The 19,067-nt window shown below is 42.8% G+C and overlaps 1 protein-coding gene across 1 annotated transcript in view; it reads left to right on the top strand.

The window, feature by feature from the left end:
* LOC115143738 (synaptoporin-like) overlaps nucleotides 1-17,783 on the top strand; it is a 40,957-nt gene extending 23,174 nt beyond the window's left edge. The window contains exons 3-6 of the mRNA XM_029684213.2: nucleotides 14,793-14,920; nucleotides 15,475-15,673; nucleotides 15,875-16,066; nucleotides 16,158-17,783. Coding sequence (XP_029540073.1) covers nucleotides 14,793-14,920; nucleotides 15,475-15,673; nucleotides 15,875-16,066; nucleotides 16,158-16,415 — 777 coding nt within the window. The 3' untranslated portion in view covers nucleotides 16,416-17,783. The remainder of the gene's footprint in view (nucleotides 1-14,792; nucleotides 14,921-15,474; nucleotides 15,674-15,874; nucleotides 16,067-16,157) is intronic.
* The last annotated feature ends 1,284 nt before the right edge of the window (nucleotides 17,784-19,067 follow it).

Genomic DNA, 19,067 nt, shown 5'->3' on the forward strand with positions numbered 1-19,067 from the left:
AGCCCTGGGGGACACCAGTGGTGAGAGCACGTGGTGAGGAGACAGATTCTCGCCACGCCACCTGGTAGGAGCGACCTGTCAGGTAGGACGCAATCCAAGCGTGGGCCGCGCCGGAGATGCCCAACTCGGAGAGGGTGGAGAGGAGGATCTGATGGTTCACAGTATCGAAGGCAGCCGATAGGTCTAGAAGGATGAGAGCAGAGGAGAGAGAGTTAGCTTTAGCAGTGCGGAGCGCCTCCGTGATACAGAGAAGAGCAGTCTCAGTTGAATGACTAGTCTTGAAACCTGACTGATTTGGATCAAGAAGGTCAATCTGAGAGAGATAGCGGGAGAGCTGGCCAAGGACGGCACGTTCAAGAGTTTTGGAGAGAAAAGAGAGAAGGGATACTGGTCTGTAGTTGTTGACATCGGAGGGATCGAGTGTAGGTTTTTTCAGAAGGGGTGCAACTCTCGCTCTCTTGAAGACGGAAGGGACGTAGCCAGCGGTCAGGGATGAGTTGATGAGCGAGGTGAGGTAAGGGAGAAGGTCTCCGGAAATGGTCTGGAGAAGAGAGGAGGGGATAGGGTCAAGCGGGCAGGTTGTTGGGCGGCCGGCCGTCACAAGACGCGAGATTTCATCTGGAGAGAGAGGGGAGAAAGAGGTCAGAGCACAGGGTAGGGCAGTGTGAGCAGAACCAGCGGTGTCGTTTGACTTAGCAAACGAGGATCGGATGTCGTCGACCTTCTTTTCAAAATGGTTGACGAAGTCATCTGCAGAGAGGGAGGAGGGGGGGGAGGGGGAGGAGGATTCAGGAGGGAGGAGAAGGTGGCAAAGAGCTTCCTAGGGTTAGAGGCAGATGCTTGGAATTTAGAGTGGTAGAAAGTGGCTTTAGCAGCAGAGAGAGAAGAGGAAAATGTAGAGAGGAGGGAGTGAAAGGATGCCAGGTCCGCAGGGAGGCGAGTTTTCCTCCATTTCCGCTCGGCTGCCCGGCTATTAAAACAAAGAATTGGAACACGAGACTGTCTTACGTTGCACCAACTTAACTGTCCCTTAGTGGTAGAGCATGCTCACCCCCTGGACGTTGTTTGCTGAAGTTTGAATGGTTCTCAGAAATGTCCTAATCAAAAACGTAGTTATTGTTCGAATTGCTTAGCCTGGCTATAGCAATAAGTAAGATGGTTAATGAGACCAAAACGATGAAGGCTAAGAAGATGGGTTGCCCCAATGAATTAAAAGATACTCACATTGGTTGTCTTGTACAGTGCCGTAAGAAAGTATTCATGCCCCTTGACTTATTCCACATTTTAGTAAATGTATTGAAATTGAAATACAGAAATATCTAATTTACAGAAGAATTCACACCCTTGAGTCAATACTTTGTAGAAGCACCTTTGGCTGCAATTACAGGGTCTTTCTGGGTAAGTCTCTAAGAGCTTTCCACACCTGGATTGTGCAACATTTTCCCACTATTCTTTTAAAAATTCTCAATTTCTGTCAAATTGGTTGTTGATCATTACTAGACAACCATTTTCAGGTCTTGCCATAGATTTTTAAGTAGATTTAAGTCAAAACTCAGCCACTCAGGAACATTCACTTTCTTCTTGGTAAGTAATTCCAGTGTAGAATTGACCTTGTGTTTTAGGTTATTGTCCTGCTGAAAGGGTCTGGTGGAAAGCAGACTGAACCGGGTTTCCTCTAGGATTTTGCCTGTGCTTATCTCCATTCTGTTTCTTTTTTATTCTGAAATACTCAGCAGTCCTTAATGACTACAAGCATAGCCATAACATGATACTCAGTAATGTGTTGTATTGGATTTGCCACAAACATAACCCTTTGTATTCAGGACAAAAAGTTAAGCACTTTGCCAAATGTTTTGCAGTATTACTTTAGTGCCTTATTGCGAACAGGATGCATATTTTGGAACATTTATATTCTGTACAGGCTTCCTTCTTGTCACTCTGTCAATTAGGTGAGTATTGTGGAGTAACTATAATGTTGTTGATCCATCCTCAGTTTTCTCCTATCACAGCTATTAAACTCTGTATCTGTTTTAAAGTCACCATTGGTGAAATCCCTGAGCGGTTTCCTTCCTCTTCGGCAACTGAGTTAGGAAGGAGGCCTGTATCTTTGTAGTGACTAGGTGTATTGATACACCATCCAAAGTGTAATTAATAACTTCTCCATGCTCAAAGGTACAGTAGCCTAGTGGTTAGAGCGTTGGACTAGTAACCGGAAGGTTGCGAGTTCAAACCCCCGAGCTGACAAGGTACAAATCTGTCGTTCTGCCCCTGAACAGGCAGTTAACCCACTGTTCCCAGGCCGTCATTGAAAATAAGAATGTGTTCTTAACTGACTTGCCTGGTTAAATAAAGGTTAAATTAAATATTAAATATCTGCTATTCTTTTAAGAAATCTACCAATACTGTAGGTGCCTTTCTTTGCGAGGCATTGGAAAATCTCCCTAATCTTTGTGGTTGAATCTGTGTTTGAAATTCACTGTTTGACTGAGGAACCTTACATATAATTGTATGTGTGGGGTATTGAGATGAGGTAGTCATTCAAAAATCATGTTAAACACTATTATTGCACACAGAGTAAGTCCATGCAGCTTATTATTTGACTTGTTAAGCAGTCTTCACGGGTGTCAAAAGTGGTGTGTCTCCCATATGTGAGTTCGATGAAAGTTGTCCCTTCTCCACATTTAGACACACGGTTGTCCAGAGTGGGGGGGGGAAATGGAAGAAGAACCAATCTCTCCCAGTCCATAAGGTAACGTCCCGCCCCTTCACGGGAGGCTTGCTGTCTGCTCCGACCAATGGTGCGCATGCACAGTGTTGCCATGCAAACAATGACATCTGGGTACAGGGCCAATGTTCCTCTTCCCTCGGACTGCCGTGCAGAATAAATATCAGCCTGCTCAGAGAAGCACAAGATTGAACTTCACTCAACTTTCTAGAGTTTTCCCGTTTTGTTAAAGTGACACTATGCAGAAATCGGTCCACCATTTCCTGGTTGCTAAAACTGCCTAATTTCAGTTTATGTGACTAAACAAACTAGTGTAGTGTAGTGCAGTGGTTCCCAAACCTTTTATAGTCCTGTACCCCTTCAAACATTCAACCTCCAGCTACGTACCGCCTCTAGCATCCAGGGTCAGCTCACTCTCAAATGTTGTTATTTGCCATCATTGTAAGCCTGCCACACACACACTATACGATACATTTATTAAACATAAGAATGAGTGTGAGTTTTTGTCACCACCCGGCTCGTGTGAAGTGAAAAAGAGCTCCTATAGGACCAGGGCACAAATAATAATATAATAATAATCAATAATTTTGCTCTTTATTTAACCATCTTACATATTTATTTGTTCATCGAAAATTGTGAATAACTCACCACAGGTTAATGAGAAGGGTGTGCTTGAAAGGATGCACATAACTCTGCAATGTTGTGTTGTATTAGAGAGAGTCTCAGTCTTAAATCATTTTCCACACACAGTCTGTGCCTGTATTTAGTTTTCATGCTAGTGAGGGCCAAGAATCCACTTTCACATAGGTACGTGGTTGCAAAGGGCATCAGTGTCTTAACAGCGGAATACTCTGAGCACAGCCCAATCCAGAAGTCTGTCAGTGGCTTCTGATTACATTTTCACAGAACCGCATGTTGCAATTTCGATGAGGCTCTCTTGTTCAGATATCGGTAAGTGGACTGGAGGCAGGGGCATGAAAGGGATAACGAGTCCAGTTGTTTGTGTCATCCATTTTGGGTACCTGTGTAATTGTGCACCCAACTCACACAGGTGCTTCGCTATATCACATTTGACATTGTCCGTAAGCTTGAGTTCATTTGCACAGAAAAACTCATACAAAGATGGAAAGACCTGTGTGTTGTCCTTATTAATGCAGACAGAGAAGAGCTCCAACTTCTTAATCATAGCCTCAATTTTGTCCCGCACATTGAATATAGTTGTGGAGAGTCTCTGTAATCCTAGATTCAGATCATTGAGGCGAGACAATACATCACCCAGTCATGTGAGAAACTCATCATCATGCAAGCGGTCAGACAAGTGAAAATGATGGTCAGTAAAGAAAACTTTAAGCTCGTCTCTCAATTTAAAAAAAACATGTCAATACTTTGCCCCTTGATAACCAGCGCACTTCTGTATGTTGTAAAAGCGTTATATGGTCGCTGCCCATATCATTGCATAGTGCAGCAAATACACAAGAGTTCAGGGGCCTTGCTTTAAAACGTCTTTCAAGCTGTCAGGCATTCCCTTGGCAGCAAGAGCCTCTTGGTGGATGCTGCAGTGCACCCAAGTGGCGTCGGGAGAAACTGCTTGCACGCACGTTACCAGTCCAATATGTCTCCCTGTCATGGCTTTTGCGCCATCAGTACAGATACCAACATGAGCAGCAGCTACGTTTGGCTACATACGGACCGTTAGTGGAATTCCCGCGAGAGAGTAACGGTTAATGTGATCGGATGTTAAATATTTGACTACCTGTATTTGACATTGTGTTGTTATTTCGCTGAACACTAGATGGTTTTATTTTGTTTTTGGCAGTGAAACGAGGCTACTCAAGTGACAAAAAAACTCACCCAAATGTATAGCCCCCCAAATGTATAGCAGCATGCCTAAGGCACATTCACGCAGATGAGCAGGGACCCTGGGCATCTTTCGTTGGGGTTTTTCAGAGTCATTAGAAAGGCCTCTTTAGTGTCCTTAGTTTTCATAACTGTGACCTTATTTGTGTTTCATGAGTCTGCCAGATCAGAGGCAGTAGGGATGACCAGGGATGTTCTCTTGATAAGTGGGGGAATTGGACCATTTTCCTGTCCTGCTAAGCATTCAAAATGTCACGAGTGCTTTTGGGTGTCAGGAAAAATGTAAGGCGTAGAAAGTAAATAATTTTCTTTAGTTATGTAGTGAAGTAAAAGTTGTAAAAAATATAAATAGTAAAGTAAAGTAAGCCCAAAAAACTACGTATGTACTACTTTAAAGTATTTTTCCTTCAGTACTTTTCACTACTGGCCACTCTGGTAGGCCTACATTATGATTAAATAGCCATAGTAGCCTACTTGGCCACTGTTAAAACTGGAACATAAGGTGGTTACAGCCACAGTGTTCACAGAATTTTCACAATGTTCAAGTTTGCGCTCAGCGGACCTGAAATTTGCTCAGTGCCGAAAAGAATTAGAGCGAACATTGGTACAGGCTGCAATTTGTTGTGTGTCCCCCACGCTTCTGCAGCGTCATCACATCGACTGATCCCAAGACCTGAGCGCCCATGTTGATGCAGGAAATATCATCCCCTCTCCAGAAGCAGGCAATCCGAGTGATTCCTATGACGAAGATTCAGGACAATACATTATGGGGTATTGTGTGTAGATTGCTGATTCTTTTTATTTATTTAGTACATTTTAAGTTTAAGGCTGTAACGTAACAAAATTTGGAAAAAGTCAAGGGGTCTGAATACTTACTGAAGGCACTGTACCTCTTTCCCTCCTTCAGCGAGCAGTTGTTACAGTCATACCTTTTCAGATCAGTGTGTATGAAGGAGAGGATACAAGGAAATAACTATTGAGATGCATCTTTGTAGTGCATATCTGAAGTAGTACAACACACTTTCTTCAAACCACGGAGGCAAAAACAAAGTAATAATCCAACCAGTTATAGGCCCATCGCTCCTTAGGGAACATAGGCCATGGACCACTAATGTCCATCCCACTCTGTTCTGGGCATTTCTCTCTGATTTCTTCCATCCTATGTCTGTTTTGTTGATGCCCGATTCAGCCTTTCATCAACATGTGTTCCGTGGGCGGCCTCTTTTTCCATTTCCCTTGTGGATTCCAAGTAAGTTATGGTCTTGTGATGTTGGAGGGGGGCTTTTGGAGAGTATGTCTGATCCGTGACACATGTTCTCCTCCTGACATCCTCAAAGATACGTTTTTCAATTAGAAGAGGCAGCCAGGGTGAAGTAAAAGGGGATGTTTGGGATGTAGCTAGTTCTCCTTCTGTTTACAATATATTGTACTCATCTGTTACTCTAAACCAAGAAAACCTCCTTGTTCATTATACATTGTGAAAAACTTTCTTCGATCAATATCTTTGTAGGAGGAGAGCTTGACACACTTTCTTTCCCCAGGCTCCATAACTTTTGCCCTCAGCCCTCGGCCCTCACCTCCAATTCCAGACCTGCAGGCCCACAGCAGCTAATGGTCATTCTCTTCTGTACTTTCATGGGAGGTAGATTGTAATGTGATGGCAGAGGAAATGTGTTACATAATTTATCATTGGATCTGGATACATATACTGTACCTGGTCTGAGACAGATAGTGAGATGATAGATGATGTTCAAGGCTGAGTTTGGAGCAGAGCTTCTGTGTGCAGTGGTGTAGACTACTAGGAGTGATATAACTTCCTCCAAGCTGCCAAGTCCAGTTTTTTGACACTAATCTGACTCGTGAGGTTTAACTTCTATATACCTTTTCATAGGTATTAAAAAGCATCTCACTGGAGAACTACAGAAAGTTGTTCCTTCAAAGGGATGTTTGATGTTTTGCTTTCTGTCTTTCATTTTGTTGTCATGAAATATACCAGATACAAATGAATACATGAAATCAACGTTTTTTTTTTGGCAGTGCATATCTGAAGTAGTACAATATACTTTCTTCAAACCACGGAGGCAGAAACAAAGTAATAATCCAACAAGTGTCCATCACACTCTGTTCTGGGCAGTTCTCTCTGATTTCTTCCATCCTATGTCTGATTTGTTGATGCCTGATTCAAGTTTCCATCTACATGTGTTCCGTGGACGCCCTTTTTTTTCAGTTTCCCTCGTTGGTTCTAGGAAAGAGATGGTCTTGTGATGTTGGAGGGGGGCTTTTGCTTTCTTTCTGTCTTTAATATAGTTGTCATTACGTCATGAAATATACCCGATACCAATCAATACACGGAACCACAGTTTTTCCCCTATAGCTGTAGGATTCTCTTCTACCATTGCCACAGAGGGTTTGTATTTTTACAATGGCAATGATAACCTATGCGATATTAAACTGCAGACCTGCATTTGTCACAGCCTGTGATTTCTCCCTATAGTCCCAGATAGAGTTGGTAACACCCCATTAGTCCTGGCCTCAGATGAAGGACAATTTTTAGTTTCCTGAAACTTTCTTTGTTCTTTTTAAAACAGATTCAGCCACCCTTTTATATCTGAAATCCAGTGGAGGCTGGTGGGGGGAGCTATAGGAGGACGGACTCATTGGAATGGCTGAAGTATCATTGGAACGGAATCAAATACATCAAACATATGGAAACCACGTTTGACTCCATTCCGTTAATTCCATTCCAGCCATTACAAAGAGTCCGTCCTCCTATAGCTCATCCCACCAGCCTCCTCTGCTGCAGTCCCCTGGGCCGTAGGGTTCGGGAGCACAAAAAGCATCACAGACAAACTGAATTGGTCCACCCACATAGACAGCATCGTGAAGAAGGCGCAGCAGCGCCTCTTCAACCTCAGGAGGCTGAAGAAATTCGGCTTGTCACCAAAAGCACTCACAAACTTCTACAGATGCCCAATCGAGAGCATCCTGGCGGGCTGTATCACCGCCTGGTACGGCAACTGCTCCACCCACAACCGTAAGGCTCTCCAGAGGGTAGTGAGGTCTGCACAACGCATCACCGGGGGCAAACTACCTGCCCTCCAGGACACCTACACCACCCGATGTTACAGGAAGGCCATAAAGATCATCAAGGACAACAACCACCCGAGCCACTGCCTGTTCACCCCGCTATCATCCAGAAGGCGAGGTCAGTACAGGTGCATCAAAGCTGGGACCGAGAGACTGAAAAACAGCTTCTATCTCAAGACCATCAGACTGTTAAACAGCCACCACTAACATTGAGTGGCTGCTGCCAACACACTGACTCAACTCCAGCCACTTTAATAATGGGAATTGATGGGAAATGATGTAAAATATATCACTAGCCACTTTAAACAATGCTACCTAATATAATGTTTACATACCCTACATTATTCATCTCATATGTATACGTATATACTGTACTCTATATCATCTACTGCATCTTTATGTAATACATGTATCACTAGCCACTTTAACTATTCCACTTTGTTTACATACTCATCTCATATGTATATACTGTACTCGATACCATCTACTGTATCTTGCCTATGCCGCTCTGTACCATCACTCATTCATATATCTTATGTACATATTCTTTATCCCCTTACACTTGTGTCTATAAGGTAGTAGTTTTGGAATTGTTAGCTAGATTACTTGTTGGTTATTACTGCATTGTCGGAACTAGAAGCACAAGCATTTCGCTACACTCGCATTAACATCTGCTAACCATGTGTATGTGACAAATACAATTTGATTTGATTTGATCTGTCATTACCTTCCCTATATCTGTCTGGTTCCCTGCTCTGTTCCCTGCTTCTGCATTGATTGTTATTTGTCTTTGTATACCCGTGTGCTGACGCTGCTCCTGTCTTGTTTCATGTCTGTTCCTGATTAAATGTTTGACTCCCCGTACCTGCTTCTCATCTCCAGTGTCGGTCCCTACAATTTCATTCATTACAGAAATGTGTAGGCAGTGTAACTTACCCTGTCCTGCAGCTTAATTTGCCCCATGCCTGTTGTGTAAGTTGTGCCAAGAGACCTCTTTCTTTGGACAAGCTATGCTTTCAAAACTGTATTGTTTACATTAATTCAGATTATTTTTAGGGATACACAACATCCTGAAATACACTATATGACCAAAAGTATGTGGACACCTCTTCAAATGAGTGGATTTGGCTATTCGAGCCATACCCGTTACTGACCACACAGCCATGCAATCTCCATAGACAAACATTGGCAGTAGGCCCCTACTGAAGAGCTCAGTGACTTTTAACGTGACACCGTCATAGGATGCCACCTTTCCAACAATTTAGTTCGTCAAATTTCTGCACTGCTAGAGCTGCCCCGGTCAACTGTATGTGCTGCTATTGTGGAGTGGAAACGTTGAGGAGCAACAACAGCTCAGCCGCGAAGTAGTAGGTCACACAATCTCACAGAACGGGACCGCCGAGTGCTGAAGTGCTGTAGCGAGTAAAAATCGTCTATCCTCTGTTGCAACACTCACTACCGAGTTCCAAACAGCCTCTGGAAGCAACGTCAGCACAATAACTGTTTGTCGGGAGCTTCATGAAATGGGTTTTCATGGCCGAGCAGCCACAGAAAAGCCTAAGATCTCCATGCGCAATGCCAAGCATCGGCTGGAGTGGTGTAAAGCTCACCATCATTGGACTCTGGAGCAGTGGAAACACGTTCTCTGGAGTGATGAATCACGCTTCACCATCTGGCAGTCCGATGGACGAATGTGAGTTTGGAGGATGCCAGGAGAATGCTATCTGCCCCAATGCATAGTGCCAACTGTAAAGTTTGGTGGAGGTGGAATAATGGTCTAGGGCTGTTTTTCATGGTTCGGACTAGGCCCTATAGTTCCAGTGAAATGAATTGCAGCATACAATTATATTTTAGATGATTTTGTGCGTCCAACTTTGTTGCAAAAGTTTGGGGAAGGCCCTTTCCTGTTTCAGCATGACAATGTCCCCATGCACAAAGTGAGGTCTATATAGAAATGGTTTGTCGAGATCGGTGGGGACGAAATTGACTGGCCTGCACATAGCCCTGCCCTCAACTCCAGCAAACACCTTTGGGATTAATTGGAACACAGACTGCGAGCCAGGCCTAATCATCCAACATCAGTGCCCAACCTCACAAATGCACTTGTGGCTGAATGGAAGCAGGTCAGAAGAGTGGAGGCTGTTAAAGCAGCAAAGGGGTGACCAACTCCATATTAATGCCCATGATTTTGGAATGAGAAGTTCATCGAGCAGGTCTCCACATAATTTTGGCCATGTAGTGTATATGGAGACATCTTTGTTAGAAAGAATACTATATTTCCCTGTAAAAAATGGCTTCTTACCCCACTCCCTACTAACTCTCATATCTCCCTCAATGATTCAATCTTAGACATCACAGTTTTGTAACACCTAAGTACGTAAGCGTAGTACAGCCGCTGGCAAGAGGTCTGGATCTTTATGGCGTAGGTTGTGTGATTGCCCTGTTACTGCAGGGTTGCTGGGTCAAGCCCCACTCTAGCTGGTCTTCCTCAACTGCTACAGAATTATAATTCTTGCCTAATGAAACTCTCCCTGTTGGGTCTGTGATTACGGATATTGTTTTCTCTAATGGCAGCATTTCCTCAGACTCATTTAGGTCTGGTTTGAGTGGTGTTTCTGTGCACTTACAGTACCAGTCATAAGTTTGAACACACCTACTCATTCCAGGGTTTGTCTTTATTTGTACTATTTTCAACATTGTAGATTATTAGTGAAGACATCAACACTATGAAATAACACATGGAATCATTTAGTTACCATAAAAGTGTTAAACAAATCAAGATATGTAAATAAAAACATTGAATTAGTAGGGTGTGTCCAAACTTATGACTGGTACTGTACATCAATGTCATTGGAAGAGAACGTTAGCTGGTGGTGCTCAGAATGTTGTAGTTGTGTAGGTTATTGATGTTGTGAGGTTGTTTATGGCATGTTCTGGGGTTCCTGTGGTATGGTTTTGTGTACATTATAGCTAGGTGTGTGTGTGTGTGTGTGTGTGTGTGTGTGTGTGTGTGTGTGTGTGTGTGTGTGTGTGTGTGTGTGTGTGTGTGTGTGTGTGTGTGTGTGTGTGTGTGTGTGTGTGTGTGTGTGGAGTCCTATCTTCAGCTGGGGTAAGAAGAGAACACACTGAATAAAGAAACTGATAGGTGACATCATATCCATATCTCTCTCTCTTTATCCCGTGTCTCGCTTTTTTCATATCACTTTTCTCTCTCACAATATTCGTTGTTTTACTTTATGAAAAAGGGAGGGAGGGAGAAAGAGAGAGAGGTAGAAAACACACAACCCTGTTCAGTCTCTGGGGAGCATCTTCTTCGGTTTCACGGGATGAGAGTGAGAGCTACTAGAAAACATTTTGTGTAACAAAGTTGGATTGTAATTTTCTTTTCAAATGTGTATGGTTATATTTGCACCGGTAAGTTACATTTTCATACACTCTACATACTGCAGTTGATTAGGTGTGGTCAGATATTCAGTTACAAAATGTTTAATGAAATTCAACAAATGTATTTCAGCATTGAGGTCCTAATGATAAGAGAATACCATGCCTCTCCCTTAAGAAATAATTGCAAAATTGTTGAGATTTAGATAAGTTGACAGAGTGATTAGGCTGTGTAATGTTCTGCATGATCAACTAAAGTTGGTGCAATGTAAATGGAGATGTGTAATTCTTAGTGCGACACTTCTGTTCAATCCAGCATCAGTTTCACATTGGTCTGTAAGATATTGTAGCGATCCTCGCTATATGAGCCACATTACAATTCCCACCAGGTGGGTTAACTCTATTGACGTGATGTTTAGGGTGTTTGCCTTTCACGCCAGAGACCCGGGTTCACTTTCCTACCTGCCGTTTGTTACATTATCTTCCTGGTTTGACTTGCTGTCCCACTACATGGCTTTCTGAGGAGAAATACCTGTGTTGTCCTTTGAAGTGACTAGATATGAGAGCTTACTAATAACCCTCTCTCAGTGCAGGCAGTAATGAGCCTTTCCATCATGTCTTGCTCTCTCTAGCCCAGGGTTTCCCAAACTCGGTCCTGGGCCCCCCAGGTGCACATTTTGGTTTTTGCCCTAGCACTACACAGCTGGGGCGGCAGGGTAGCCTAGTGGTTAGTAACCGGTGTTGGACTGGTAACCGGAAGGTTGCAAGTTCAAATCCCTGAGCTGACAAGGTACAAATCTGTCATTCTGCCCCTGAACAGGCAGTTAACCCACTGTTCCTAGGCCGTCATTAAAAATAAGAATTTGTTCTTAACTGACTTGCCTAGTTAAATAAAGGTAAAATAAATACAAATTCAAGCTTTGATGATTTCAATCAGCTGTGTAGTGCTAGGGCAAAAAAAACAAATGTGCACCTAGTGGGGGGAAACCCTGCTCTAGCCTAATTACAGCCTGTAAACTCTCATCGGTGCCTTTACTCATCCTTTCAATTACTTCTGACCAAGATAATATTTTTTTTTTTTAACCTTTATTTAACTAGGCAAGTCAGTTAAGAACAAATTCTTATTTTCAATGACGGCCTAGGAACAGTGCTGCCTGTTCAGGGGCAGAGCGACAGATTTGTACCTTGTCAGCTCGGGGAAATGCACTTGCAACCTTTCAGTTACTAGTCCAACGCTCTAACCACTAGGCTACCCTGCCGCCCTTTACAGTGAGCCTCTCTCAATCCTTCCCTTCTCTCCTTTCCTCTGCTCTACTACTGGTGGGTTCATTTTAACAAAACGTTAGACATAGAGGATCATTCAGTCTGCGCAGACAAATTATATTATGAGCTTGCTAATGATAACTATTACTGCTCCCAGAGCTCTGGATGCAGGGCTGAAAATGAGACTATGGATGAGTAGTGCTTATACATGTGAATCTAAGTTTCCTAGTTCTCATGGTAGTTGAGTGTTTGGCTCAGTTGCAGCATGGGAATTATTTCTCAGGCTCTGTTTGGAGGATCCCCATAGAAACAAACCTGATATATATTTCAGCCAACAGACTGGACAAGTGTGTGTGTGTGTGTGTGTGTGTGTGTGTGTGTGTGTGTGTGTGTGTGTGTGTGTGTGTGTGTGTGTGTGTGTGTGTGTGTGTGTGTGTGTGTGTTGATGTATGTGTATATGCATGTTATGTCATGTGTATGTGTGGCAGTGTATGCATATCTCCATAGCACTAGTCGTTTTTCAGAGATGGATCTACAGTCTCTGCAGCCACCCCTGGGAGAGGAGAAGTTGTGGTCCCATTGTGGGCATGCCAAGTGGAGCGGAAGTCTAATGATGTCCAGCAATTTCTCTTGAGTCTGCGGGTGATGAGGTCATCATTGGGCGCAAGACGACTACAGAGGATGTCTCTGTCACGCTGACTGCTCTCTCTCTCCAGTCTGTCAGTACAGTACTAATGACTGCCGTCTGCTATATGGGTGTCTTGTGAAAGAAACCTAATGTATTTTGTTCTTGCATGTTATGTGTCCAGACACCTGACGTGTCTGGAACTATAGCTGTAGCTACAGGTTGAAGGAGCAGATAGCTGATTTGAGCGATTGATATTGTCAGATGTTTTTTATGCCGCATGTTGTTACCCTATTATCCTTGCTGGAATGGTCCAGGTCCAAGTGTTAATAATTCTTCTGTGTCTGTTTGTTTCATAACGGAACATTGGCATCTGAGTCATCTACTGAAATCTAATTCCCACTCATGATGAGACTTTTCTTTTGTATTAGTTTTGCAAGCAGGCGGTGAGAGGCCTAACCTCTCAGTATGAGCCCATTCTGTTCTCAGTGCTTAGCTAATATACTTCATCAGGCCTGTAACTTACAGAGGTCGTTCACGTTGAAAATGGTTTCTTTTCTCTCTCTCTCTCCCTATTTCTCTGCCTGTCTCGCTATCTCTACCTGTCTCGCTCTTTGGTGGGTGGGTACTCCAGACATTGCTGTCAGTAGCCGTAGCCATGTCACTGCCTCTTTGTCTAACTGCAGTGAGAATCCACCACAGAGAGAGTGGTGCTGGATATGAATTACCTGTATGTGTGGGAGGGGGCCTAATTGAAATTGAGCACTGCTTTGCCTGCTGGAAGACCAACAAAATCCTTGGGAGGGATTAGATCTGCACGCTTTGGTGTTCTTGTTTATCTTTGACTTAACAACTGATGGATGCATAAATAATTGGGAGGAAATTACAACAAGGCCCTTGTGTTCTTAGTGATCACAATACGCTCTCAGACTTTCAACAGATGAGTCATTAAGCCCATTACATTCAAAATGCTGTTTTTCCTGTGTTCTGTATCATATTGTACAACAGCTGATGAAACTAACATTGTAAAAGTGTGAACATTTGATCAGTGTTATTTTCTCATAGTTGCTGGTAGAAAGTACAATTTACACAGGACCTTCTAACCAGCAGGTTTTGCATGGTTGGAGTTTTGTCTTGCCATGCAGCTATTTTAATCTCCATATCAAATCATTTTCAGTTAAAGGCATACTTCAGGATTTTGGCAATGAGGCCCATTATCTACTTCCCCAGAATCAGATGAAGTCGTGGAGTTTCACGAGCCAATGCTAACTAGCGTTAGCAGCATGCAGATATTCATAGACTTCCAATCATTGCGCTAACACTAGTTAGGGGAAAACTGAAAATCAGCTGTTATTGCCAGAGAGGTTTGGATCTCTGTCTTATTGGTCTAACTAATTTCCCGCCCGGTGATGTCACCATCCAGGCCAAAACTCGATCCCACCAAAACAGGCTGACATTTCAGGTGGTCTTTTCAAACAGCTCTTACACAAAAAAACATTACCATCATTTTCACAATTTCACAGTATTATTCCAACCTCAGTGTGGAAATATATATAACACACAGGAAAAATCTCATCTTTGACTGCACTAGGCCTTTAATGGACCAATAAAGACAGTTCCAAGCCTCTGCCAAGCCTCTGCTAAACAGCTAATATTGTTTATTTTTGACTATTTTAATGGAAAACTATTACAGTAAGGTACATGTATATAATTGTTAACCAGAAATGATTTGATATTGAGATAATAAAAAAAACAGATACATTGGGCCTTTAAATAATCATGCTAATTACTCCTGAACTACTAATTACTCCAATTCAATAATTTTGTTGTTTTTGTTTGTTTGTCTCTCAACAGCTTTTTGCCATTTTTGCATTTGCAACATGTGGAGGCTACAGTGGACAGCTGCGGGTTAGCGTTGACTGTCAGCTTGACAAGGCCAGCAGCAACCTCAGTATTGGCATCGATTTTGCCTATCCTTTTAGGTAAGACCCTTTCTAGACACTTTCTAGTAACATTTAAGACACATAATAGTAATGCAACTCGAGGACAAGCACATTTGGGTTAGAGTTTTTTTTTCTCAATTTCCAGCACAGCCCCATGAATGTTTAATGAACCCAAAGAGATTAGGAGCCATCTCCAACTCTGTTGCTCCTCATTCAAATTCCTTTGCTGTCTGTGTTTCTGTGTGTATGTGTGTGTGTGCACACATGTGCTTTTCAACACCAGCCTAGCGGGATAATATTTGAGACAATTTGAGATGTAAATTCTAACACCATATGCAAGATTTAGTCGAGCCAATTAAGATCCATCTGTGTGGCACTCTGAAAGCTATTATGCAGCCAAACAAAGGGGTAGTGATTAGCACCAGACAAGATGTCTAAAATGCTTTCAGTGGTGGCTTTGCTAATATTCACTCAAGACACACAAAATAAGGTCATCAGCAGTCTGTTGATGTCTTTTAACAGACTTAATCTCTCCATTGTTTAAAGAGTGGCTACAGGTGTTTTAGACTCCTCTTTTCTCCACTCTGTGGCAGGTTGCACCAGGTGTCCTTTGAGGCTCCGCTGTGTGATGGGAGGAGGAGGGAGAGTCTCTTCCTCATTGGGGACTATTCTTCCTCAGCTGAGTTCTTCGTCACCATTGCTGTGTTCGCCTTCCTCTACTCCCTCATGGCCACCATAGTCTACATCTTCTTCCAGAACGAGTACCGAGAGAACAACCGAGGCCCTCTCATCGTGAGCTGCTCACCTTTTCCGTGTTCAAACCTCCACTGATTATATTTCCTTTTGAATAAGATAGTATGCTATGTGTTTGTACTGCTTCCATGCTGCAATATATTTTGTATAATGTACCCAGTCCCTGCACCTTTCACATCTGCTGGTTGTGCAAACAGCAACTTGATCACTATTCAGTAACATGTCCCCCTCCCCTCTCAGGACTTCATAGTGACCGTGGTGTTCGCCTTCATGTGGCTGGTCAGTTCTTCGGCCTGGGCCCAGGCCTTGTCGGACGTCAAGGTCGCCACAGATCCAGATGAGGTGCAGGAGCTCATATCTGCCTGTAAGGTCATGACCAACAAGTGTGGCTCAGTGCAAGGACCCCGTTGGTCAGGCCTTAACACCTCTGTGGTACGACAGACTGAACCACACACTACCACACCACAACACACACACCACATGTATGGTTTGTTTTGTTGTGATATACTTTGTCTCTCCCCAGGTGTTTGGCTTCCTAAACTTCGTCCTGTGGGCAGGAAACATCTGGTTTGTTTTCAAGGAGACTGGCTGGCATAAGGGAGGACCTGCTCGGTACGCTGGAGCGCCACCCGAAAAACAGGCCGCGACCTTCAGCCAGCAGCAGCCCTACAACCAGGGCAGCTTCGACCAGTCAGGAGGCTACAGTGGCCAGGGAGACCGGGAGCAGGCATCAGAATACAGTCCTGTGGGCGAACCCACCTCCTACTCCAATCAGATGTAGCCTTGCAGTCTGATTGGCACATCAGTGTTCTATAAGGGCAAATTCAATCAGGGGTTAAGGAAGGAAAGGGTTGAAGGGAGGGAGGGGCCATGAGGGGCTAGCTCAGTTTGATCCTCTGATGCATCACGTTGTTGGTGTCCTGTTTGTGCAAAAACATAAAAAAATGTGTCCAAATGACCTACATGCAGTTCTTAGGTAAAAATATTCTGGTGCCAGAAAAGGTAAGTTGTCGATTGATACAGTTCCACGCGTTCTATTTTGAAGTACTGCACAAATCTAGATTTTAGTTACGTTTTTAGATGTTGTTTCGTGAATGTTGTATTGCCTGTGGCTTGAGTCTGTTTACAGTTGATCTTTTTCTGTGCTAGGTGCAATGCCACAGACCTTTTTAACGAGACATCTTTTTCAAACTGGTTTGTACTGTCGTGGAAGAGAAATGTGGTCTACAATTGTATAATTCTTGAAGTTTCCTATATAGTCTTGACAAAGTGCATGAAGTTGTGCTATGTGTTTCTATGCTTGTTTGTGCACATTCTAATTATGAAACTGGCAGGATTTAATCTCAGCGTTACTGCAAGGTAACAGTAGCAGTTTATTCCTCATTATTAGAATTTTATTTCATCGCTTGTATTTATTTATATTTTTTTCAAGACATCCTTTATAGTATACACTATATTTTAATACATGTGTTTTTATTTTATATATTTAGAATGATTATTTAAATTGTATCAAGTTTTATTTCACTGCACTAAGGAAGAATTGTTCGCTGTCTGCCATGTTACACAAGATGCCCTTGATCATAAATGGGTTTTATGTATTGATTTGTGGGGAGTTTTTGATGTTGTTGTTAACAATTGTAAATGGGAAAAGTGTTTGTACCCGCTCTGTTTACAAATGTTTGCTCTTGATTCAAATGAAATAATAATTTCATACACATCCTGGAGCTAGCTAGCTAGGCCCCAGTGAAAAAGGGCCAGAATAACTAAGTTGCAATTAAAACAGTGAGCTCAGCCAAGCTTGTACTTATAACCATTCCTGAACACCCTCCATGTTATCTGTCATGTTTTCTCTGTCTTGAATTCTATAAACAAAGTCATTCAGGTTTGTACAACTTTTGGAAAGTTTGTGCAATGAATAAAAACAAGTCTAATGAGATGGTGTCTGATATTGATGATGATAATGAATTAACTATGTGTCTTGAGTGTCAAAGCATGTGGTAAAAAAAACTCCATGTATATACTTGCTCTTCTGTCCGTGTAACATTATAATTTGAACAATTTGAAAACCATTTACCAGTATTTGTAATCTGTTTATGATTACTGAGGGTGGAGGATATTTTACAAGCATTTCAAATAATGCTAATAAAGATGTTGGGCAAATCCATTCATGGTATGTTCTCTTTCTCTCTCTCAGACAGTTGCACAAAGAGTGTCTTAGGGGACATGGGTAGACAGGCCAGTATCCCTAATGGGCCAGGCTAACTCCAGCACAGAGGTACCTGATTCACCACTTACCCTGCCCTGACCCAATGCCCCAGGTAGAGCACCACCTTTAAACACATCTCAGCTTGGTTACCATAGGGATTGGAGGATGGGCAATGAATGTCTGTCAGATGGTTGAGCAGAAACAGCCTTTCCCAGAGAGAGGCAGGCAGTTAAGTCTGTGGCCCTTTGTTTACCATTACCAGAGTGAAGTAATTTTACTAGCAAACAAACAAACCTAATCCCAGACTTTATGTCTCAATAAAGAAAATGATCCGTATCCAGTAAACCTGAATCAGCAGACAGGAATCCCTGGGTAATGAGTCCAGCAGTCATCTGTCCCCAAGCTTTGGAATGAAAGGTATCTGGCTGAATGTATTAGTTTAACTTGGGAATCTAACAATGAGCATCTGACCTGACAACAGAGATTCCTTATTGCTATTCTCAGGGAACAGAATTTACGTATTTAAGATAATCCAATCTGGAGCTCAGATTGACTATTACTTTGGCCCTAAAAAACAGCACCTAAGCGGGCTTGGTCACAGTAAGGCTAATGTTTGCCTAAGAACACCTGTTGCCAAGTTACCTGTTCTACACTAAAGATTCCTGTTAATTTGGGTGGTTCAACATTAAACCAAAGAACACAAGTAAAATAGGATTTCAAGCATTAGTCAATACAGCTTCCAAGGTGTCAAACAGGTAAGTGAACCTATTGTACCATTACATGTTCAACTTTCTATACCAGTGTCCATGTCGGACTATGTGGGAGTGTGCCATTGCTATCAGTTTGCTATCTGTTCCTGGTTCTTTGAAACAGGGTTAAAGTGTCCAAACAGCTGTCCTCCATTGAAGGTAGGTACAGTATGGTCGCTGCCTCGTTGACACTCAGCTACTGTAAGCTTATGTGTTTTTATTGCTGCATCTGAAATCAAACAATTGTTTGATTGGGGGTCTAAGGTGAACGCACTAATTTGTAAGTCGCTCTGGATAAGAGCGTCTGCTAAATGACTTAAATGTAATGTAAATGTCTCTCTCTCTGTGCTGCTCTTTTTACAGCTCTCCCGGGTCAACAGAGGAGTGGTCAGGGAGACGTTACTCACCAAGGTTCAGGCTTTTACCAGGGCAAGAGAAGTTACTCACAGTTTCAGGCTTTTATCAGGGTAATTACACT

This window comes from Oncorhynchus nerka, linkage group LG15 (assembly GCF_034236695.1).
Source record: "Oncorhynchus nerka isolate Pitt River linkage group LG15, Oner_Uvic_2.0, whole genome shotgun sequence".
In the NCBI taxonomy this organism is placed as follows: Eukaryota; Metazoa; Chordata; class Actinopteri; order Salmoniformes; family Salmonidae; genus Oncorhynchus; species Oncorhynchus nerka.